This window comes from Podarcis erhardii, assembly GCF_964252035.2.
Source record: "Podarcis erhardii genome assembly, chromosome: 7".
Lineage (NCBI taxonomy): Eukaryota > Metazoa > Chordata > Lepidosauria > Squamata > Lacertidae > Podarcis > Podarcis erhardii.
In genome coordinates, this window is record NC_138511.1 from 31,202,251 (window position 1) to 31,225,643 (window position 23,393).

The 23,393-nt window shown below is 45.5% G+C and overlaps 1 protein-coding gene across 4 annotated transcripts in view; it reads left to right on the forward strand.

Moving 5' to 3' along the window:
- The window catches only part of LOC309346420 (neural-cadherin-like), a 102,156-nt gene extending 82,299 nt beyond the window's left edge, over positions 1-19,857 (forward strand). Inside the window, exons 24-33 of one of the 4 annotated variants that reach the window (XM_081870135.1) lie at positions 139-266; positions 1,016-1,143; positions 2,574-2,697; positions 3,918-4,098; positions 5,131-5,297; positions 7,771-8,035; positions 8,861-9,035; positions 9,741-9,985; positions 15,051-15,205; positions 18,859-19,857. In XM_081870135.1, the coding sequence (XP_081726261.1) occupies positions 139-266; positions 1,016-1,143; positions 2,574-2,697; positions 3,918-4,098; positions 5,131-5,297; positions 7,771-8,035; positions 8,861-9,035; positions 9,741-9,985; positions 15,051-15,205; positions 18,859-19,278 (1,988 nt within the window). In that variant the 3' untranslated portion in view covers positions 19,279-19,857. Of the gene's footprint in view, positions 1-138; positions 267-1,015; positions 1,144-2,555; positions 2,698-3,917; positions 4,099-5,130; positions 5,298-7,770; positions 8,036-8,860; positions 9,036-9,740; positions 13,361-15,050; positions 15,206-18,858 lie in introns of those variants that run through there. The other 3 variants (XR_014158631.1, XM_081870136.1, XM_081870137.1) reach the window with 3 other exon arrangements.
- The last annotated feature ends 3,536 nt before the right edge of the window (positions 19,858-23,393 follow it).

The following is a 23,393-nucleotide window of genomic DNA, read 5'->3' on the forward strand; positions in this document are numbered from 1 at the left end:
GGTTCTTGCAACTGCAAGTGAAACATTTTGGCCCTGATTCAGGGGCTTAGAGTAAATGCAAACTGCCTCCTTGCTTCCGTCCCACGGCCATCATGGGTCCCAATCCAACTCTGCACTTTTCTTTCTCATTCATCATAGAGCTTTCTGGCGGGACTCCAGTGCTGAAAGTCAACCATGGCCTGGGCACTGTGGAACTGCACCTGCCGAGTTATGTGAACCTCACAGACAAAAGGTGGCACCGTCTCGAAGTGAGAAGCAGCCGGCAGGTGAGTTGCCTATGCAGCACCTGATGCATTTGGGGGCTCCTGGTTTATACAAGGAATGCACCAGGAAAGAAAAGGAAGAATGGAGAAACCCATTAACGCAGCCAGAAATTATTTTAATTGATTTATGCAGACTTGGTGTACATTGCAAATATTGGAATTATTATAATTATTTTAGACTCATAGACTTGTAGAGTTGGAAAGGATCCCAAGGACCATCTAGTCCAACCATGTGCAATACAGGAATCCAACTAAAGTATCCTTGACCAGTAGCCATCCAACCTCCGTTTATAAACTTCCAATGAAGGAGAGTCCACCACCTTCCGAGGGAGTCTGCTCCACTGCTGAACAGCTCTTGCTACATTTATATCCCAATTTTGTTCCTAGGAGCTCAGGGCAGGGTTATTCCTCCTGCCTTTTCAAAAATCCTCACAACAATCCTGTGAGGTAGGTAAAGCTGAGAGGAAGTGACTGGCCCAAGATGATGCCCCTGACTGAGCTAGATGGACCCCCTTTGGCCTGATTCTGCAGGCTCTTAACCATCCTGAGTGTGAAGGATGCCCAACTGCAATCGGTATATCTATATCTGGATTCTGTGGCTATTGCTAAGTGTTGACGTTCTGTAGGCTTGTCGCTTTTATTTTCATTTCCTCCTGTTACGTCTCGTTTTCCAGTTTCATCTTCAAAGAGCCTGAGGCTGCACATGAGAATCTTTCAATTTTCTTTCCATTTCTTTCCCCCCCTTGGCACAGGATGTTCGATTCACCGTGGATCACTGTGGAGCTGCAGTTGTGTCAGAGATAGAAGGGGTAGGAAAATGGTTGTCGACCGAAGACCGAACAAACTGTGAGGTTGTGGCCTTTGTTCCACAGTCAAGGAGGTAGCCTTTACATTACTTTCAAAAATTGGAATATCTATGTCTTTATCTTTATATCTATAAAAGTACTTGTCAAGATGAAGGCAGAGGTTCACTGAATCACTTCACTAAAATCATTTACAGGTGCTTCTGTAGATTTAATCCTTCCTGTGCAGAATTAGGCACATGGAGCCCTACTGGATTCTGTGCAGTTTCAGGTTACTTGACCGCCATCCTGTGCAGGTGAACTTGGAAATAAGCCCCTAGGAGCACAGGGCGATGCCATTCTGTGTAGTGAAGCTGCAGACATTCAGGAGGGAGGGCTTGTGAAGGGCAGCACTGTTCCCTGAATTCCCAGAAGCAGAAGAGGGCTATTGATGGCTACTAGCCATGATGACTATGCTTTGCTTCCACAACCAGAGGCAGCAGTGCTTCTGAATACCAGTTGCTGGAAGCCAAAAGAGGGGAGAGTTCTCTTGTGCTCATGTCCAGGTTGCAGGTTTCCACAGGCATCCAGATGGTTGCTGTGAGAACAGGATGCTGAACTATTGGCCCGATCCAGTGGGGCTCTTGTATGAACCACACACCTGATTACAGCAGGGCAGATAGGGCTAGGTTCACCCTGATCCTGCGAAGTCACTGCTATGTCTCCTTTCTCCTGCACCAGAGCTCCCCGACAGTCTGCCTTAGGGCAGGGGGAAGGCAGCGGTGGTGGTGGCTGTATCAGCACTTTGTTGCTGGAGAGGGCTCTAAGCCGCACCCTTCCTCCCCAGGAAGAAGGTGATGCTGCACATGCTGTTCCTGCTGAGATAGGAGGGCCTCTTCAGCAGGAACAATAGAATGAAACAATACTGCAAAGGGAGATGTGGCTTCAGGTTCTGGTAGCATCCACGTAAGTGGGAAATGGCACTTGTAGCTGCTGCCCCTTCTGTTTCCCCCTTACCTGCCCAAAGATAACTTTCCTTGTCATCAGGCAAGGGAAGGGGAAGATGGCATTACTTCTTAAGCACCTGTGAGGGATGTGAATGTGCTCATTTGGATCATGCGCACCCCACTGTGGCTTTTGTGCTGATTTCCTTGGAATGGCACACAAAGCCCTACTCTCCGTTAGAGTGAACAAGGGGATGCTCATCGAGTTCTGAATAAACACGAATAGGACCAGGCTATGCTGCCGCTTTTCCAACATAGAGACGCAACATGTTCGTCAATTACTGAGCACATTTGCAATGTCTTTCCTGCTATCAGTTAACTCCTTCTGACTGCAAGACGCTTTTGACTCAGGGGAGTTATTTCCTTGCAATAGGAATAACAGCTTCCATTATTTGGGGAGCATTTTAAAAACAGCAACAACAACCTGGTGCTTGGTGTACCCACTCCGTGCTATTGTCTGTGTATATTTAGTGGCATGATAATACTAACATTCATCTCTTATTTAGCACATCTGTGTTTTGAAGGTACTTGAATATGAACCAGGTCCTCCAGTTGGGCGGAGTAAAAGAATCGGTTCCATATTCGTACCCCCAGTTGCGGCACAAACATTTTACCGGCTGTATCCGGAGTCTTGTTTTGGACACTCACGTAAGTGGCATCACTGGCATCCGTCTCAAGAGAAAATGGAGTGCACCTCTGGCGGGGGTAGGGGAATCAAGCTGCTGTGTTAACAGCACCAAAGTGACCTCCCCAGGGTGCAAGCCTGGGCAGTGAGCATGGAGCTCCTGGGCTGCCCAGATGACAAGACCCCACTCTCAGTCTCACTGATGTGGTCCAAAGGAAAGCAGATCGATACATTTGGCACCAGCTTGGCTGCAGGAGTTGCTGGAAGGAGGTGTACAAGGTGCCATCCAACTGCCTTAGGGACTCCCCTCTGGAGTTCACTTCTTAGCCTTTTCTTCTCCCACAAGGCAGCAGAGGTCTAGGATCAGAGGTTTCCTTCTCCTAGATTGGCTACCTCCCCAGATTGATGAGCCTCATCTGCCCCTCACTTCTCTCTACACCACTTCCCTCTATTCTATTGCATGTGCAGAATCATAGAAAAATAGAATTTTAGAGTTGGAGTCTTATAGAGCAAAAAATACGGCAATTGTTTCATTGGAGTTTGTTTGTTTGTTTTTCATAAGTGATAGTGCTGTCGCTGGTTGAGCGGCTATCTAATTCACTGGGGGCAAGGCTATTTTTGGTGTTCTTTTATTCCTGGAGGAGCTAAGAATCGTAAATCAGCTTCAAAGGGAATCCAATACCTGCCTCTCCAGTGTCCTCGGCGTTTATCTACACAGGTTTTAAACTTTATTCCAAGGCTTAAAAATATCTTTTTAACCTTTTAAACTTTTGGAAGTTCTTACCACTGCTTAACACAACTGCTCATTATTGCCTGCCAACAAACAAAACACACTTTGTTTGATTGACTGCTTGCTTGCTCAAGAAAAGGTGGGGAGCAAGCTTGAGGAGACGCTAGCAGATAGTGCTGTCGCTCGTATCATATATTTTGTAAAAGTGGTTACCCGAGTTCAGTCACTGCACATGCAAGCAGATAAAGTATGTGAGACTGTATATCTGGTGTGTGTGTGTGTGGCCTGAGGGTTGCCTGACCATCAGTGTTGCTCTTGCAACCAAAAGGGTTTGCCACCCCTCTTTTAGAGGCTGTAACAACATATAGTACTTGTGACACTAGGGATTTGGTAGCTAGTGTGTTCAAAATGCAGGGAAGTTGTATTTTCCTGGGAAGGCGGGAAGCCAGAAGTCCATTTCAAAGTTCCTCCTTTTGCAAGCAGCCGTGATGCTTTTCCCTTTTTTGTTTAAAGGTGTATGACCTTGAGTCTCCAGCGGAGTCTCTGAATAGTTCTCCTGGCTGCACCTGGACAGATGGCAGCTGTGAAAAGATGGGCTCCTCTCCCTGTGGCCTCCATGGGCAATGCCTTGGCGAGTGGGACTCGTTTACCTGCCACTGCCTGCCAGGTTACTATGGCTCCAAATGTGACAAAGGTGAAGTCATCTTCATGCATTGTTCGGATAGCGCAGTGTATGTTTTGCAGTGAATGCAGCTGGGTTTCCCTGTAGCTGATACAACAATGGCCATTGACTAGGGAAAGGGACTCTAGGGTCCTACAATGTCCTGCACTGCCCCCAATCCTTCACACTATACTCCCGTCACCATGGTTAGGCATTATGATTGGCCACCATGAGCCATGGTTAAAATTGGGGCGGGAAGCTTTTGGTCCTCCATATGCTGCTGGACGCGGGTGGCCCTGTAGGTTAATCCACAAAGCCTAGGGCTTGCCGATCTGAAGGTCGGCGGTTCGAATCCCTGCGACGGGGTGAGCTCCCGTTGCTCGGTCCCTGCTCCTGCCAACCTAGCAGTTCAAAAGCATGTCAAAGTGCAAGTAGATAAATGGGTACCACTCCAGCGGGAAGGTAAACGGCGTTTCCGTGCGCTGCTCTGGTTTGCCAGAAGCGGCTTAGTCATTCTGGCCACATGACCCAGAAGCTGTACGCTGGCTCCCTCGGCCAATAAAGCGAGATGAGCGCCGCAACCCCAGAGTCGGCCACGACTGGACCTAACGCTCAGGGGTCCCTTTACCCTTTACCTTTATGCTGCTGGACTATGACTTCTCTCAACCCTAGGAGCCCACTGGCTGTGACAGTGGGCATGTTCTTAACTGAGATTTTGGAACCTGGTGAGACCACTTACTTTCTTTACTGCCTGGGCACTCTGAGTTTTTTCTCTGTGTGGTTTTCTTGGAGCAGCTCTCATGCAGTGGCCATAACGCTGTGCCTGTTTAGCTAGAGGCTGTTTTTGCTTGCTGCAGACAACCAGGCTACTCCCCAATTACAAGTCTGAACTTAATATGTAATGCTGATAAGTCTTTTAGTGATATACTTCAGGGTCCCATTTTCCATTGTGAATGGTGTGTATGTATGTATGTATATATATTTATATCTATATATATGCAAGCACCTTTCTGTTTGTGTGTGTGTGTGTATAAGAACACACTTTTCCTTCCCCAATTCTTCCAGCTGCTGAAGAATCTTCATTTGGGCCTGGGAGTCACATATGCTATCAGCTTCCCTTCTCCATACCTGCCCGCAGAACAGTAGCAGATGCCATGATAAGGATGCGAGAGCCCAACGGTATCATCCTGAGCATGTCTTCCCGCAACAAGGATGAACACATCACCCTGCAGGTAAATGAGGAGTGATGGTCAATGTCAGTTCAGAGTTAATTCTCTTCTGAACCAGCGAGCCATAGATGGAAAAGGTCTCTCTCCTGATGCAGTGTGCTCATCTTTCTTGCTTTAGAATCCACCTGTGCCCTTGATTTTTCCGTTTCCACAGACTCCTTTCTAGAGAAATTCAGAACAGCCATACTGTTCCGTATAACGTGAATTTATAGAAATTGCTATGGTTTCTAAAGTACCGTAGAGTCCTCATTATCAAACCTTAGGGCCAATGGACACCTAAATTCCTGCAAGCTGGTTTGCCATCTTATGAGGAAGTGTTAGTGTCAACCGGTCCATAAAGGTGGTGGGGACCAGCAGACGTTTCCGTAGCTGAAGATGTCTTTTTTACTCAGCAGCTGTGATTATAGGGATGGGCTGCTACCCCTTGGCATGTATAGACTTGTTCCAGATAGACTTTCTTCATACAATCTTGTACCTGTGTACAAAACTTATGTTGAGGAAATTGAGAGCAGCTGTATTCAGATGTCATGAAGCACCATGGTTTGTTGTCATAGGAATGAACAAAGATGAGTATCAGGCTGTCATACGTTCACCACTCTACTCTGGCATGGTCATGATGGTTTAGAAAGCTTCTACTTTCATTTTTTTTTTTATTTACTGTGGCATTCTGTGATTAAACGTATGATAAATGGGTTTACTCTTAGCTATGATTTGCTTGAAAGACTCCAGCTTCAAACCATGGATGATAAAAGTTTTAACAAACCATCATTAAGGTTAACCACGTTGTAGGATTCAAATGGAATGCTAAGCTGAGGTCAATCAGACTCAGCAACAAATGCTTCCCAACTCCTCATGGCCAAGGCTGGGGTGAGGAGGGGGTGCCCAAGACTTGTTTTCATGGTGTTAAAGCACAGTTTATCTTGATACCTGAACGTAGCCAATATGAACTGGTCCTCAGTCAGTGGAACTATCAAATTATTCTAATACACTCTGTGCTCCCTCTGCTGATATTGGAAAGTTCATTCCTGTATAATGAGCACTGCGGTTTAGGTGACTATCTCATTAATGGAATAATTTGGATGGTCTCCCCTCTGCATGCTCTGCTAGTAAATGATGGTTTGATGCAGTGGTGCAGGGCTTCTGAGAATGAGGGGACATTTTTGGTAGCTGTTTTGACTGTCCTATTTTGCAGAAAAATATAAGTGAACCCAAGCAAGAGGAGGACATCACTGAAACCGTTCCCTAGACTTCAGCTGTAGTTACTTGTAGAGCGAGTGAGAATATTTACAGTGATTCACATTTATTTAGTGAGGTGTGTGTGTAAACACTGCTGAATATACAACATTCCTGGGAAGGCACGGAGAATATGCTCAAATTGATAGCATGAACAGGGGTCTTTTTGTACAATGTGTGGTCAACCTACATAGTCTCCAAGTGATGTTGGAGTAGGTACACATGAAGATAGTTTAAATTAGGTAGAAAACCAACAAAGAATCTTGTAGCACCTTAAAGACTAATGCATATATCATAATATTAAGCTTTGTTTTTCTTTAAGATACTGTAAGACTCCTTGTTGCCTTTACTGCAGCAGATGAACATGGCTACTTCTCTGGAAATTATTACTCAAGAAGGGGTTGGCGAATGAACCATATGTCTAGGCACTGCTTGGTCAATGTACTTTGTCCAGGCAACAAATTGAATTTTCAAGAAGATGTGTATTTTAACTGCAAATTTGCAGAATGTCTAAGTAGTTCACATTCTTAGACATTTGGGCTGGATCTATGCACATCAAAAAAAGTTTCAGGAAAACATGTAAAACTCATAATGGGAAATCATGTTGCCGAAGGATCAAACTCTATTGCACCATCTGGTGTCACAGTGTTATAATGCATTTTAAATCCCTCCTTCCAATTTAGCTGAGTTCTTGGTGTTCAAAATCCTCTGCTGATGCCATCAGTTTGGGAATCCTCCATGCTTTCATGTGACTGCACAACTGCAGCTACTGCTGTTATTTTTATTGAATATGACTCTGCTGAATGGCTAGCTTAAAAGCAGTTACACAAAATGTAAAGGGGTTGGGAAACCCTATCAAAAGAAAACACATCTGCCAGTCCAGAAAACATCTGCCCCCCGTCCCCTAAAACAGGCTCCCTATCCTTGCAAGAAATAAATGAACCTTTAGTGTTTTGTGTGTGTTTCCTAGTCAACTCACATTATACAATAACATGCTATAAGAATGCAATGTCAACCCTGCGGGGAGATCATCCCACTGAACTCATCACGAGAAAGGAATGGGAGCTCTCTAGACTGATTCTGGGTTTGCAGATGTGCAACACACACAGTCGTTTAATTTGTGGAGTTGTTTCCCCTGCCCTTGCTCTCTTCTTCAGAATTACCCAGGGCCTTATTGTATTGCATGAAAAAAAATAAAAAAATAAAACAAAATGATTGACACCGATTCCTGGATTTCTGCAAGGTGGTCCAGGGGTTCTTAGCAGTGTCTTACAACCTGGGAGATGGAGCGGCTGCGGTGAGCCTCCCCTCCTACCAAGTGGATAATGGAGAGTGGCATCACGTTTCCCTGGAGAGAAATGAGAACGAGTTCATTCTTCGCCTGGATGGAGGAGGCGGGAAGAGAGAAATCCTGAAGGCAGCCGGCGCCTACAAAGAGATCATAATTGATCCCAACAGCTTGGTGGTTGGCAACACATACCCTGTCAATCAGAGCAGCAGTTTCCAAGGTAAAAAGAAGCCTGCCTGTTATCTTGGATAACTGTCCATCACGGGGACTTAGCTATTAAAAGAGCTATGAGCCGGCAATGGAGCAGTGCTCACAATGCTTTTGTGTTAGCATTTTGCATCCGTTGCTCTTGCTTTTGTTATTTCTGCACGGCTCCGGAGCTGGAGGATTTAAAAGGAATGAAGAGACTTAAGGTGACAGTTTCCCACCCAGCTTCTGGTTATTTTAACTTTTCATTCTGTGGAATCTTAGCTAGTGAATACCTTGTGGAAACTGAGGGAGGCGGGAAGATAAATGTAGAATGATAGCACCCCTGTTTTGCTCTGAACAAAAGTGTATTTTTCTCTGGTGGGAATGCCAGAAACCCAGGTTGGCAGGTTTGTGGAATGGTAGCCCTGGGAGGTTGAAGAGCTTATTGGGAAGGCCACCTGTTGGTTAGCACCCATGATATTCCGTTAGCCTGATCCAACAGACTCCCCTTACATTTGTGTGTCCCAACAACATTCTCCAAGTAGATGGATGGAGAAATCCAGTTCAGTTCGCATTTTAATGTGAATCGACCTTATTAATTGCACATTCCAAAACAATATTCAAACCAAAGCACGGCCATCCTCCGAAATTTGCACTTCTCCCGATTTTGCAATGCAGTTCTGTGGCCCAGAAGGGGTTGGGTAGGTGGGATCTGACCTGCATCTCAACTTCTCCGGCTTCAGCCTGTTGTTAAACGTAGCACATAACTCGGCCTTACAGTGCTGCGACATCTCTTTCAAAAATAGCTCTTGATCAAGAGCTTTCCACATCAAGTCTGTTTTGTATTTTGCCTTAGGATGCATGAAGGATGTCAGATTCAATAACTACAGGCTACCTCTAGATTCTTACCCTAAGGAGCTTGTGCTGAGTGCCCAAGGAGTGAGAAAAGGCTGCCTTTCCGAAGCTTGCAAGAGCAATCCCTGCAGCCAGCAATTCATCTGCATTGACTTGTGGATGATGCATGAGTGCAGGTAACAAATCCCCCTCAGTGAAATCAGATAGTGGGAGCAGCCTGCCCGTCTAGGACTTGAACAGAAACCCCTCATATTTGGTGGGAAGGGCTAAATATTATTTGAGCAGTAGCCCCTTGTGCTTTTTGATGTGCTGCTCCCAAGGCTCCTCCAGAGAGAATGGGGGAGGGGCACTATACCTTCTTCTGTTACTCTGGGGCTGCAAAACGGGGGATTTTCAAGCATGCTCCTGATGACTGGCATTTGATTGATCTCCATGTTTTTCGCAACAGCTTTTAGGGTTCCTTCATTCATCTTTTACTCCCACTTTCAAATTGGATCGTCTCCATTGTTGCACAAGTTTGATACACACAAGTTCTGAGGCATCTGATGAAGTGGTCTCTTGATTTGCAAAAACATGCCAGGATAAATCCATTAGTTTTTAGGGTGCTACTTTCTGCATTTGGGGAGTTTTTTTTAAAAAAAATATCCCCCCCTTACCACCCAGTAAACATTGCTGGAATGCAGTCCTGTGAACTGGGCCCATTCCAGGAATCCAGCTCAAGAGGATCATCTGTGAGCAAATTTCATTACATTGGAACTGGCTCCTACTGAAGCTGAAATGAGGGTGTGAAATTAATCTGGATTGCGGCACCCTGGAGCTTTGCTTGGGCCAGCAGCGAAGTTAATGCCAAGGAGTTTGATTTGCCTTCTGTGTCTTTCCAGCTGCCCTCCAGGACACATGTTGGTGGAGAACATCACCGGCCGGCACTGTGTTTACACGGCATGCGCTCAGAGGCCCTGTAACTTTGGCACCTGCATCTCCCAGTCGGCAAGCAAGTTCCGGTGCCACTGCCCCGACGGCTACTCCGGCCGCAACTGTGAAATCACACTAGCCATCTTCCACAAAGACGCCGGGCTGAGCTTCAGCTCCATGTTTGCCATCTGCATTTGCTTCCTGGCCCTACTAGGTAGTTACGGCAACTACATCTTGTACTACCTTTGGTAATGAACCATAAGCCGCCTTCTGTGCTGCTCTGGATGCTCGCCATGCCGGCTAGTTGTGAAGACGCCCACTGGATGATGCCTTCACTGTCTTGTCCTTCATTCTCTCTGGCCCATCATCATCATCATCATCATCAAAGACATTCCTTTCCAGTTTCATCTGCATCTTTATTTGACTCATCCCTGGGAAAGGTCCTTCTCATCTTTTCCATTCTGTTCTTGCTTCGACATTCCATTGCTGAAAACTGGCTCAGAAGGGACAAAGGGGAAATGAAGATTATGACGTTGACATTCTGCTTTGCTCTCTTAAGAACAGGCTTCTATAGTGGCTGACAGTGAGTGTAAAGATACCCATAATAACATGATAATGAGGTTCTTTCAAAAGCCAGCGATGGCTTTTAAAGGCTTGGGGTATTGGCGATGGTGATGATCGCAAATGTGCTGCTTCCTCCTGGTGTTCTGTGTTGCTGCTGCTGGTAGCATGGCTGTCTAAGCTGCTGCTCCATGGAGAGCACAGAGGAGAATTTCTGCTCTCAGACATGTCCCATGGCCAGGGAGGACAAGGTGTGTTAGCCTCAGGGGGGACACAGTGCATCTTCTTGCACTGGCAGCCGGATTGTTTGCAGACCCTGGCTCTTCCTTCTGGCAGGGAGAGTCTTGATGAAGGGTCTGGTGATGGAAAGTGTCCATTTCTTAGGCCTTAGATGTTGCTGCTTTAAGAAAAAAAAAACCCAGCTCAAAAAGGTCCAAAGATTTATCTAGTCTAGCATCCTGGTTCCCAGACTTGCCAACCAGATGCTTCCAGGAAGCTCACAAGCCAGACTTGAAGACCACAAGTAGAAGGGTCCTGGCTCAGTGCAGAGAATCTGCTTTGCATGCAGAAGGTCCCAGGTGGAATGCCCAGTGGCATCTCCAGGCAGGTCTGGGAGAGAGACCCTCCTCCTCAGAAATCCTGGAGACGCACTGCTAGTTGGTGTCAATAGTATTGAGCTGGATGGACCGAGGGTTTGATTCTGTATAAGGCAGCTTCCTCTGTTGCCCTGCCCCCCCCAAGCAACTGGTAATCAGCAACATGCTCTTTAACTGTCATGGACAATAGCCGTTTATAGATGAATCATTCATAAATTTGTCTGCACCCCTTTTATAAAGCCATTTAAGCTGAGTGGTTCAGGGAGGTGTGTTTCCTAGGGTGCAGTGCAACATGAAACCGATTTCCCAGCCAATGTCCAACGATGCCCCCCGTTTTATTTATATATATTTATTTTATTATTATGCAATTGTTTACATTGAGTCTGTTATCGTTGTTACTTGCTATGGCACACAGCACCTTCAAATTTGCAAAGTGCTTTTGCAATCTTGTTCATCTCAACAAGAACCCCGTGGGATTCACTACTGTTCTTCTCATTCTGCAAAGGTGGGCCTGAGCTCATGGCGGAGGGTGATAGTCACATCTAGGATTCCTGGCTCCAAAACTAGTGCTCTGTCAATTGGATCACTGATTGAGACAGCCCTGCTGCCAAGGAAATGATGAGTCTGGTTAGGTGGTTTGTATCTTAAAAGCCCCAGGTGAAGCACCTGAGGTCAGAGCGTCAGTCCACATTTACAGTCTTGGTTAATGCAGAACCGCCTCCTGAAATCCCGCATCACGACACGGGAAGTTTCTGCTAAATTGCGCTTTCCTTCTGCAGCGAAAACTCTTCCCTAATCTCACGTCTTTGCCCAGGGCTCTTTTGAAGTCATCCTCGTGAAATTGCAGCTACTTGGAAAAGTAATTGCTTCCTCTTTTTTGCTGCTGTTTGTTTGTTTGCTGTCACTCACATTTTAGCATTTTTGAATTTCCAATGCATGAATATATTTGCCATGCAAACACGGGACAACAGGTATTTGTAACTAGGTCAGAATTACTTTCCCGAACTGTGGGGAACCTCTGCTCTGTAGGAAAACAAGGGAACTGGTAGCAGATGGAAAGCATTTCTGCTCTGAAGTTTAAGCCCCGTGTTTCCATGAGGCCACGTTGTGCTGTAATTGGGTTTGGGGAGAACGTGCCCCCATGCTGTGCAACAGGAGGCAGAAAAGGTGTGCTTGGGACAGTGTTAAATATCGCTCACAGCTGCTGCAGCCTTAGTGTGCTGATAGGCTCTTCTCTGATAAAGCTTGTTTATGACGGTTCAATGTAAGCTTCCATTGACTTTGATGCACATTGAAGCTGGCTTCTGGATGTAACACTTTCATCCAGTGGCGCTTTCTGACAGGCAGTTACAAGAGGAGTTGCTCCTCTGAGAATTGTGTATTCGGAATACAAGAATGAAAGCATTTTGGAAGAAGCGGAGCTTACATCCAGCATGATATTTCTCTTTTTCACAAAGAGGTTTATTTCTTTGTAGTGAGAAAAGGCCTCCTTTTGTGCTGGGAACAGGAGATTGAAGCCAAATCCTCTCCTTGGGGGACATGGCTGGGTCAGTTAAATACTCTTGAAACTGGGCTAGGGCTCTTTGTGTGTACGTGGCTCTGTTTACAGGCCACCTTTGTCTGCTGTTTTTAGTACCCTTGATGGTTGCTGTGGGGTGGTAAAAATGGCATTTTGTAGGCTCTTCTGAACTGGCAAAGAGCATGTTTTATTCAGGCCATTTCTTTTCCAAATGTGTTTATCTCAGAATCAGGATGCAACACAGGGTCATAGTAGTGGGCTCCAGTTTCAGACGCTGTATATTTTCAATCACTATCAGTCTTGCAGTCTGAGAATCATAAGAATGTCCTGCGAACAAAGGGGTGCTTTTTGTTTTAATAATCACTGAATGTTAAAACGTGAGATTACCATTGCACTCAGTTAGCAATTGCATGAGTGGCAATTTTAAAGAAATAGAGCCCAGTGTGGTTTGGGAACCTGGCAGACTGGGTAGGGGTGTTACCCTTTTTGCCTGCTGCTGTGGTTCTGGTCCAGTTTTTTTGAGGGGGGGGTGCTATTTGAGTAAAAGCTCCCCTTGCATGGGGAATGGGAACTAGTCTTTCAAAGCAAATGGCAGGTGGCAGTGGGTGCGGTGGTAGGGCCCCCAGTCCAGGTCAGGACTATAGCGGAGCCAAAGCCCTCCTGCTCTCTCCACCAGGATTTGAATTACCCTTCCCTGCTCTGTAATTTTAATTTCTAATTGCATCAAGGGCATCTTGCATTCTTTAGCCTTAGAGAACACACACCAGTCACCTTTGTCATAGTATACTCTGGATTGCCAGAATGTAAATTTCAATTCAAGTATGTGAGAGGAGTCGCATAGTTAAGAAAAAGCAAACAAACCCTGTGCCTGAATATATATTTTTTTCTAATAAAAATGTGTCATGTGCCTCTTTGTCTATGTCCTGTTCATCACTTCCATTCATTTTCATTGTTGTTTGTTCCATAGACTGTTCTTCATTTTGTGTATTACATGTTTACTCAGAAGTAAGACCCACTGTATTCAATGGGGCTCCCTCCCCCCGGTAAATGTGCATCGATAGGGTTTGGATTTACCACATGCCCCAACAGTGGACAGTTTCAACTTTCAGCATGCAAGGTTGAATCCAGACTAACATCTGGAATGCAAGCAGGAGAAAGAAGGATGACCATGAACAGGATTAGGTGAATTGGTGGGCGGGAGGAGTATCAAGCCATAGTTAAAACAAAGCAAGGTTTGTGAGGCAACAATAAACTATGGCTGGCAGTAAACCAACCATAGATAATCAGTTGGGCAGGATTCCTCCATAACCATAGTTTAACAAACCATAGGTTCGTGTTATATATGAGCTAAGCCACTGTAGACAAGACTGAATCCGATGGATCTGTTGTCTGATGTAGTACCCTTTCTTCCAGGTTCATAGGGTCTTCTCTCCACAGGGCATTAGCTGGGCACTGCACAAGGACACCCAATCACATGGAGGTCTCATTCTTGTGATCCTCCTTGGGTGAGAAAAATTACATTGGGTCGGGCTTTCCTATGAGCAGGCATTGTTTTGAAGGCTCACATCACATTGGAGGTGAAGGTGGAGGTTGCACAGTGGCTGCTGCCAACCTGTGTAGGAACTGCTGGCATTGACATTGACCCTCCCCACTGACCTCCATTCTTTCCTTCCTCCTCCTCCCTGATGCATCTCTCCTGTTTGGACAAGGCTTTGCCGCCACAAGGACGATACAAGATCAGATGGGCTGCTGCTATCATGTCCAGCAGAGATGGCTTTTATGGACTTGTCATGAGTTGTTTTTCACCATTTGCATTGTCTGTCATCTGCATAGTAGCACTTTGAGAGTGCAAAGTGCTTTGTAATCTTCATGTTATTCACCCTCAGTGACAAACATTACAAGGTAGGCTGTTATTATTCCTATTTTAACCAAGAGGGATTGAAGGTGTGAGATAATGTACCTAGATGCATCTAGCAATCCTCTGTGCCACCAGTTAGTTTTTAAACTCAATCACTCTTGAATCCATGCTGGTCTTTAATAATACAGCCCTACATATATTTAGCTCTAAGTGCACTCACTTCATGGGATGCTCATCCAAATTAGCATTCCTGGGCTTGCAGGCCAAATGTGGGTGCTTAGCTGCTGCTGCTGTTGCTGCTGATGCACCCCTCCTCTGGCTATTACTCACCTTCTGACTGATTTACTTTTATTAATAGCAATAAATCAAAAGTAGAGCTAAGTCCCTGCTAAAACTAGCTGCACTTATTGGATTGTCTACTTAAAGTTCTGAATCTGTGCACGCATAAATCAGCAGAATCCCATTGGCTTTGGTAGGATTACTGAGGTGGTGCTTGTTTGAGAGCAGGGATTGGGTCTGTTAGCCTGAGACAAAGTAGTTTCTGGACAAACTTGAACTGGGGTTTAAATGTTGCACCCTCCATGTGAGTCACTTTCAAAGGTGACGTGGCAGAGGGTGGTGGTTTCAGGGATATTTCAGATGTGGCGACCTTCCAGCGCATTAAGTCCTAACTCTCAAAGTTCTCCTTTTTAATGGTGCATTTGGCCTTGGTTTCTAAATAAATGCTCTTCGCTTTCTCACCCAGTTCTGCTCAGCGGTGTCTTCCTGTGGACTCGGTGGAAGAGCCACAAAAGCATGAACGGAGGAGTTTACCACGTCACCACCTGCCACGATGACTTGGAGGACATTCGAGAGAACATCCTCAACTACAACGAGGAAGGGGGTGGGGAGCAGGATCAAGTAAGGCTCTTTCTCTGACGGTTGATCTGACGTGTGCAAGGAAACTTACACTGGAGGAAAAACCATTGCTGGCTTTGCTTTGATAGTACAGCCTAGACTTTGAAGGGACTGTGAAGGCCATGAAGTCCAACCCTATCTCAGTGTACCTACGGCATCCCAGACAGATGGCCATAATGGGGAGGAGAGAGGCAGAAGTTGTGTAGGGGGCAGCTCCCCCCCCCCCCCCAGTTAATTTTTGTGCACACGTGTGGTGGTTTTTCTTCCTAAGGGAAGGGGATTCACTAGGCCAGTTCCAGGGACTAGTGTAGTTTTCCCATACTGGTGGGGGTGGACTCTCCTTGGTTGGAGGTTTTTAGGCAGAGGTTGGAGGATGCTTTAGGGCTTGGACTAAATAACCTGTGGGAGGGAGTCCCTTCCAACTCTAAAATTCTGTAAATGGCCTTTGGATCCTGTGGATCAAAGGTCTCCTAGCATGCCCCATTTTTCTCCCTTGCATTGTTGGAACAATGATAGCAGAGTGGAAGTGGCTGCAAAGATGTCTGTGGTTATAATGACTCAAAGGACAGACCTCCCTCTCTGCAGACCGGAGGTCGAGATCCACTCCTGTCCCATGGCCCCTGCTGGAGACCCATAGGATTTTGTCCAAAATTGTTTAATATTATCTTCTCTCCCTCCTGGCACTCAGAAAAGCACATTTCAGTTTTAGCAAATGGGGCATATATCTCCCCTCCACCCCACCAGACCTAACATTTACTCTGTCCTGATTGCAAGTCCTTGCAACGTTTTGTAGAAATGCTCAGTGAATGTTGCTATCTTAGTATTGCCTCAGATAAGGCTGCAATCCTGTGCCAACTTGCCTGTGAGTAAGCCCCATAGAATTCAGTGGAACTTACTTTTGAGTAGACTGTGTGTAGACCTGCACTGCAAATGTATTACAGCATCAGTCTCCAAATCATCTGAACCAGAGACATTTCACTAAAACTGCCTGGGAGAAAACATAGTATAAAAAGTCCAGAGAAGTCAGTGAGCTGCAAACATTCTTGTTTGCTTACCTGCCCACACACACCGATGTCAATTAGACCTGCAACTTTTTAATCAATCTGACAAAAAGATGACCCAGTTAATCATGAGGAAGGGAGCAGGTTTTGGAAGGCAAATCAGTGTTTTTTTAATACCGTGGAACCTTGGTTCTCAAACGGCTTAGTTGACGAACAGATCGGCTCCCGAACACCGCGAACCTGGAAGTGTTCTGGTTTGCAAACGTTTTTCAGAAGCTGAACTTTCGGTGCGGCTTCCGCTTGAGTGTAGGAAGCTCCTGCAGCCAATTGGAAGCCGCACCTTGGTTTTCAAATGGTTTCATGAGTCGAACAGACTTCCGGCAGGGATTAAGTCCGAGAACCGAGGTACCACTATAATACCTTTGGGTGGAAGGCCAGGAAATATGCTTAAATAATAATAATATTCATACTCTTCAAAATATATAAAAAAGTAAAAAAATTGTCCAGTAGCACCTTAGAGACCAAGTAAGTTTATTCTGGGTATAAGCTTTCGTGTGCATGCACACTTCTTCAGACACCATGCACACGAAAGCTTATACCAAGAACAAACTTACTTGGTCTCTAAGGTGCTACTGGACATTTTTTTTTTACTTTTTTATATATTTTGACTGCGGCAGACCAACATGGCTACCTACCTGAATTCGTACTCTTGTTTTTATTATGGCTGTCACTATTATTATTATTAGGAATGTTAAATGGACTTATAACAATTGCTGGTGATAAGCACCGTCTCAGAAGAGGAAGCTCCTCTTCTGTCTTACGCAGGATGTCGTTGGGTGCTGTGCAGCTCAGTTTTCTTTTACTAGCTAATGTGGGAGACAGGTTGGGACACTGATGGTGGAGGGGAGGACTTTAACTGCCCCTCCTCCCCATGGTGCCAAGAGTAGACATGGACCCTTTGCCCCAACCGCCCAAATTTCAGTCGGGATCATAGTACAGGTAAAAGGTTAAAGCTTGCAAATCTTGCTTGTTAGGCTCCCCTTGGGCATCTGGTGGGCCATGTTGAGAACAGGATGCACAACCCTCGTTGCTTTTCTTCCATTTTTGCTTGACTGGGATGTATCCTTGAACTCCTATACTCCCTCTTAGGTGGAGAACAGAAGAGGGGTGGGTCGGTTGTATGTGCATGAGCATGTGTAGAAACTAACTTATTACACAATGGTAAAATATGCATTTATTGCTCCACCCACTTTTGCCTCTAGCCCTGCCCACTTCTGGAATGTGGCCCTCAAAACATTGCCTAGAAGGGAATGTGGCCCTTGGGCTGAAAAATGCTCCCTACCCCTGTCCTAGAAGGACTGTGTCCTAGGATGACGTCTGTGCAAATTCTGCACCCAGAGTAGGATTCTGCCCCACAAAAAAAAAAAAAAAGAATGTACGAGTTTAGTTTGAATTTTACACTTGGTATTTCCTACTAGCGGAATGCAAATTTCCTCATTAAAAAACGGAGGGAAAAAAGAAAGTTGAAGGTTTTGATAAATTTCCGTGAACATGTTTTAAACACTTTAAATGGATATTTATCTTCAAGGTGGCACACAGCGAGCTAAGTATACAAATCCTATTAGTGTTTAATAAGATTAACTCCCTCTGCAAATTGTAAAGGGGAAAAATAGGTTTACCAGAGCAGGGGATCTATCTTGAGGAAGCAGGCATTGTTTATCTGACATGTCAGGAGCTTGGTATCTGCTCCTTTCAGAAAGTAGCAAGACGAGCCCAAATGATTCAAGGGTAGTTTGTTTCTACGACGCAGAGTGGATCTCCACATCCATACTGCGTTGCTGCCTGTGATGAAACTCTTGCAAGTGCAGGGAACTCCCTTGCATTATCTAGAGAGGCAGAGAGACCATCTATGTCCAATGCCACAGAAGCTAAAATCTTTGCTCCGAAGAAACAGTCATGGCTTCCCTCAAAGAACCCCAGGAAATACAGTTTCTTAAGGCTGCTGAGGATTGTTAGCAGACCGGCTCTTCCCCACACAGAGCTACAGTTCCCAGAGTGGTTTAACAATCAAAGGCTCCTTCCCCACTCACTGCAAGAAGCTTGTAAAGGTAAAGGTACCCGTGACCATTAGGTCCAGTCGTGGACGACTCTGGGGTTGCAGCGCTCATCTCGCTTTAGTGGCCGAGGGAGCCAGCGTTTGTCCGCAGACAGCTTCCAGGTCATGTGGCCAGCATGACTAAGCAGCTTCTGGCGAACCAGAGCAGCGCACAGAACACCGTTTACCTTCCCGCCAGAGCGGTACCTATTTATCTACTTGCACTTTGACGTGCTTTCAAACTGCTAAGTTGGCAGGAGCAGGGACCGAGCAACGGGAGCTTACCCTGTCACAGGGATTCAAACCGCTGACCTTCTGATCGGCAAGCCCTAGGCTCAGTGGTTTAGACCACAGCGCCACCTGCGTCCCATAGAAGAAGCTTGAGGGTGCAGCAAATGGGGCCGGTGTGCAGGATGGTCACTGGGGCTGAGGCCAGCATGCATCTTCCCTCACCCCATGTTGTAACACCTTTCCAGGAACAGAGAATGAATCCATAAGTTTGTGGCTGGGTGCATGTGACTTAAATGTCCGACGCTGCTGTTGATGTCTTCCTCCTGCAGGATGCTTACAACATGGCGGAGCTCCAGATGTCCCTTCAAACCAGCCCAGCCTACTCCCTTTACAAGAAGAAAGGAAAGTGGGCAGAGCTGCAGAGTCCTGTGAGCTGCGACCTCCCAGCCAGTCCAAAGGAGCAGCTGGAAGCCCTTTCCACAGGACTGGGCTCCTCCTTCTCAAGCATCGACTTTGGATGCTACCTTTCAGGGGTGGTTAGAAACATGGACCAGCTGCACCACGCCCTGCCCTGCGATTCCTTGCAAGTCTTTTACACGGAAGGAGAGTGTTCAGAAGCCAGCAGCCTAAGTTCCCTGGGCTCCGGTGGATGGGAGGAAGATACAGCCTACGGGGATATGAAAGAGTGGGGGCCGAAGTTTGAAAAACTCAGCAAACTCTATTCTCATGCAGAGTCTGATGACGGTTAGGCTGCTGAACTCATCTTTGTACAATGCTTGAAGGTCCCTTGTGGTGTTTTGGGGTTTGGGGGGGGCGGGGCGGGTAAAGGTACTTTTAACATTTGATAAAGTCAATCTCTACTGAGATACTTCAAAGGCACGGCTAAGATGGAGACCAGGTAGCCCAAAAAGGGCTTTAATTTTGGATTGGGTGTTTCTTTGGACACCCCCCCAAAGAAAAAGACATAATATACATAGATCATTGTCTTTTGAAGGCTGAGAAAGGACAGAATTAAACTAGAGTTGGAGGCAACCAAAGAACCATTGCAGAAAGATAAAAATGTAAAGAAACAACATCTGTATTGGTTGCAAGAACAGGTGCTTTGTCCCTATGACTTTTTCCATCTTCATAGTTGGAAGCAGGAGACTGTCTCAACACTTTGCAGGGGCTGATAACTGGCCTGAGTCTTGTGCACCTCCTGCAATAAGTTGTAAAATCTGTACTTTGTGGTTTTTAATCAGTGTATCAAGTTGGAATGAAGCTTCTTTCCTCTCAAAATTACTAAAAGAGCCATGCTATGGATTTGGCAATAACAGTCCTTTAACTTGGGTGTGTGTGACTTGTTTTCAACACTCCCAGAAGCCCACGCCTGTTACTTGGTTAAATTCCTGTGTTTCCTTCCCCAGATTCGGAGGGAACACCAACTTGCATCTGGGCATGACACACTGAAATTAGTTCTTTGTGGGTTTTTTACCTTCATAAGACATGGTTTTTGCCACCGAAACAGTCCAGATGAGAAATTGTTCCCCAGAGTTGTTGTTCTATGTGTGGTTCCAAAGACTTCAAAGTAAGGACAGCCATAAACAACCACATATTGTTGTAGCAGGAGATGGCATCTTTAACAGATACAATATTGTGTAACATGAAACCAGTTGTGGACTTCCTGCTAGCTGCTTGGTTTATTACCTCTGGACTTACCTTTGCAATGGGGCATTTCCTTCCTACTTCATAAGATTTGCAGAAGTACAAAATCATTTTTTCTTTTCTTTTTTGAGGAGGGTGAAAAAACGTAACGGGGGAGGGAGGCACAATGAGGGCTAAATATGCTCAGTGGCCACAGAATGTTGTCTGCTTGGAAGATGAAGAGGACAGGGTGTGGTGGGAGGCAAGGTAGGGTGGAATGGCTGGCTGGCATCCAAGACAGGCACACTTCCCTTAGAGAGGAAGGCTGCAGCACAACATTTGTTTGCACATCCTGCTTGTGGAGCAGAGGTAAAGGGACCCCTGGCAATTAAGTCGTCGCAAACGACTCTGGGGTTGCGGTGCTCATCTCGCTTTACTGGCCGAGGGAGCTGGTGTTTGTCCGCAGACAGCTTCCAGGTCATGTGGCCAGCATGACTAAGCCGCTTCTGGTGAACCAGAGCAGCACACGGAAACCTATTTAAGGTGCTAAAGTTGATGGTACCACATCAGATGGGAGATACCGTCTGTGTCCCCCATGTAACCCCCCCCGAACCTTAACCACTTCATACAGGTAAAAAAAAAAAAAGAGGAGGAGACAGAGAGCTGGATAGACTCTTTCTTCTTGCTTTGCTAGTTTTCAACGAGAGGGACCTAAGAAGCTGCCTTACACTAATTCAAACCTATTCATGCAATTCATGCAAGGGACGTTCTCAGCCCGATCTGGAGGGTCCTGGGGTTGAATGTGGAACATTTCACATGCAAAGCAGATGCCCTCTGAGTTGTTGTTTTTAGATAATGTTGTAAGCCGCCCAGAGTGGCTGGGGATACCCAGCCAGATGGGCGGGGAATAAATAATAAAATGTATTATTATTATTATTGTCCACACTTATCCTGCGCTTTCTAAGCACAGGTCTGAGATGTTTTTCATTTGCCCTGCTACTTTCCTAGAAAGAACAGGACAAGCAGAAGAAAACACAGGACAAGCGGAAACATGGATGAGATCTCACTGAGCTAAAGCCCTTCCCCACTGCATGGTTCTTACATGGGGTAGGATTCAAAACCAGTATTATGTCTACACTGCCTCTATCCCCGGAATAGCCTTGGACTGCCTTTTCTTTTTCAGAGCCCTCTTCTAATTGCCCTAATTCATGTCCCGTCCCCCGTCCCCAAAAAACCCCAAGCTTCTTGTAAAGCTTGAAATAATGTAGCCACAAATTTGTCAACAAGCCATTTCAAAGGAAAGCTTGGTTGCACGTGTCTATTTATTTTTCCTTAATTGAATAGCAGAATATCAGAGCCCAGCTTCTGCCGTCTGACAAACCGTCATAGAGAATAACGCCCCAGTGTTGGCCATTGCTTCTGCAAAAACAGGAATTGTCCGGTGGAGGATGAATGCCTTTGAAATGCATGTGGGAGAAACCCTTCCGTTAGGAGCAATGGTGTTATGGTATGATTTGCTACACACTAATCAGTCCTTTTAAAAAAAATCCTTTTCTTTTGACTAGCTCAGATGCTGGTGCGGTTTATTTTTCTGCTAAACCACTAATATCGAAAGTGAAGAAGGCTCTGCCTCTGCAGTACATTTGAATCTTCTTATCTCGAGTCTGCATTTCTACTTAGCTATTCTGAGTAAATGCTGTGCAGTGAGCGAAAAGGGACTACGGACTTAAAAATTCTAAAGTTAGATTTCGTTCTGGCAACATGTGAAGCCCAAAGAACCTTACCCTGCTCCCTCGGCTCTGCAAAAAAGGAAATCTCCAAGTTATGAGTGTTCCTTAGATTATTCATAAATTCCCCTCATCTCCCTGACTTTCCTCATAACCTTATATCTCTCTTCTTCTACGCTTCATTTGTTCGGGGAGGGGGGGAATCAGAAAATGGAAGATCATCTGTCCATGGGGAGGGAATGAACAAGTGTACTGAGAGACGGGTAATGGAGATTGAAAAGTGCTTGGCAGGGCACCAAATAACATTTCCAGAAGTTCCTAAGTCCAATTTTTCAAGCATGTATGAAGCTACAGTGGAGACCAACGTTTTAATAGGAGACCATATATACCCAGATTTTCCCCAAATGCTTTTTCAATACGAGTTTCAAAAGAAACACAAAGATAAAGAGCTTGTGTGGTCTTCACGTCAAGCCGGTCATTCTTCATAGTTTCTAACGATAAAAAGCTCAAGAACTTGCTCCCACTTTCCTTTGAGGTTGAGAGGATACTAGAAATTATTTAGCCATCTCTCTGTAAATCCCGCAACATTATTCTTACCTCCACAATTCTCAGACTGTGGTCTTCAAGAAACGGGAGAGTTGTAGTTGTTTCTGAATCATGGATCAGAGCCAACAGAAAAGGTCAAGATCAAGTTGTTTTCACTTACCTTGCAAAGAAGTTTAGGGCAATGCATATTCTTAAATCTTTGCATATGTGGAAGCCGTTTTTTTTGTTTTAAAGAGGAAATTCTGTCTTGTTGGGATCAGTGCTGTACCACAGTTGGTTAACCAGGAAGATGCTTTCAATGTTTGATGCCAATTCATATACGTACTGGAAGAATATGGCTTTCCATGGAACTTACCTTTTGAGACGTGGCATGCCCATCCTTAAATAATGGGGCAAGTTCACATGGTTTTACCTATCATAGCTCACAGGTGTTGAATAGTCCTTTGTGAATATTTTTCACCTGTACAGGCAATAAAACTCGTCCAAATGTAATAACCCACTTCCAGAAAACTGAGCGAAAAGTGTTGCTGAGCATCGTGTGCTTTTTCAGTGTACCAAACAAGACTATGGGGAAAAGGCAGAAATGGATATCCCTCCCCCAATCTCCTGCTGCTCGAAATGCATCAAGGCATTGCTCAGTGTTAATTACTGCTTCTTATCCATTCATCTAAATCCCAGCCACTCTCAGTAGGATATGCTATCATTTGACGGCATTTTTCAGGCCAATTTAGACTATTTCCTTTGCCTGTAACGTGCTATTTACTCCCTTGGTGTGCTGTGCAGAATAAAAATGTGGTTTTCAACACACAGCTTGGCTCAAAAGTATTTCACTCACCCAAACCACAATTTCTGGTTCATTTCAGACCAGATTCTGGTGCAAGAAACTGAAGGTGTGACTTAAGTCCTTGGACAGATGGATTTTCTCATTGACTCAGGTGACTGACTGCAGGACAAAGAGAGAACTGTAA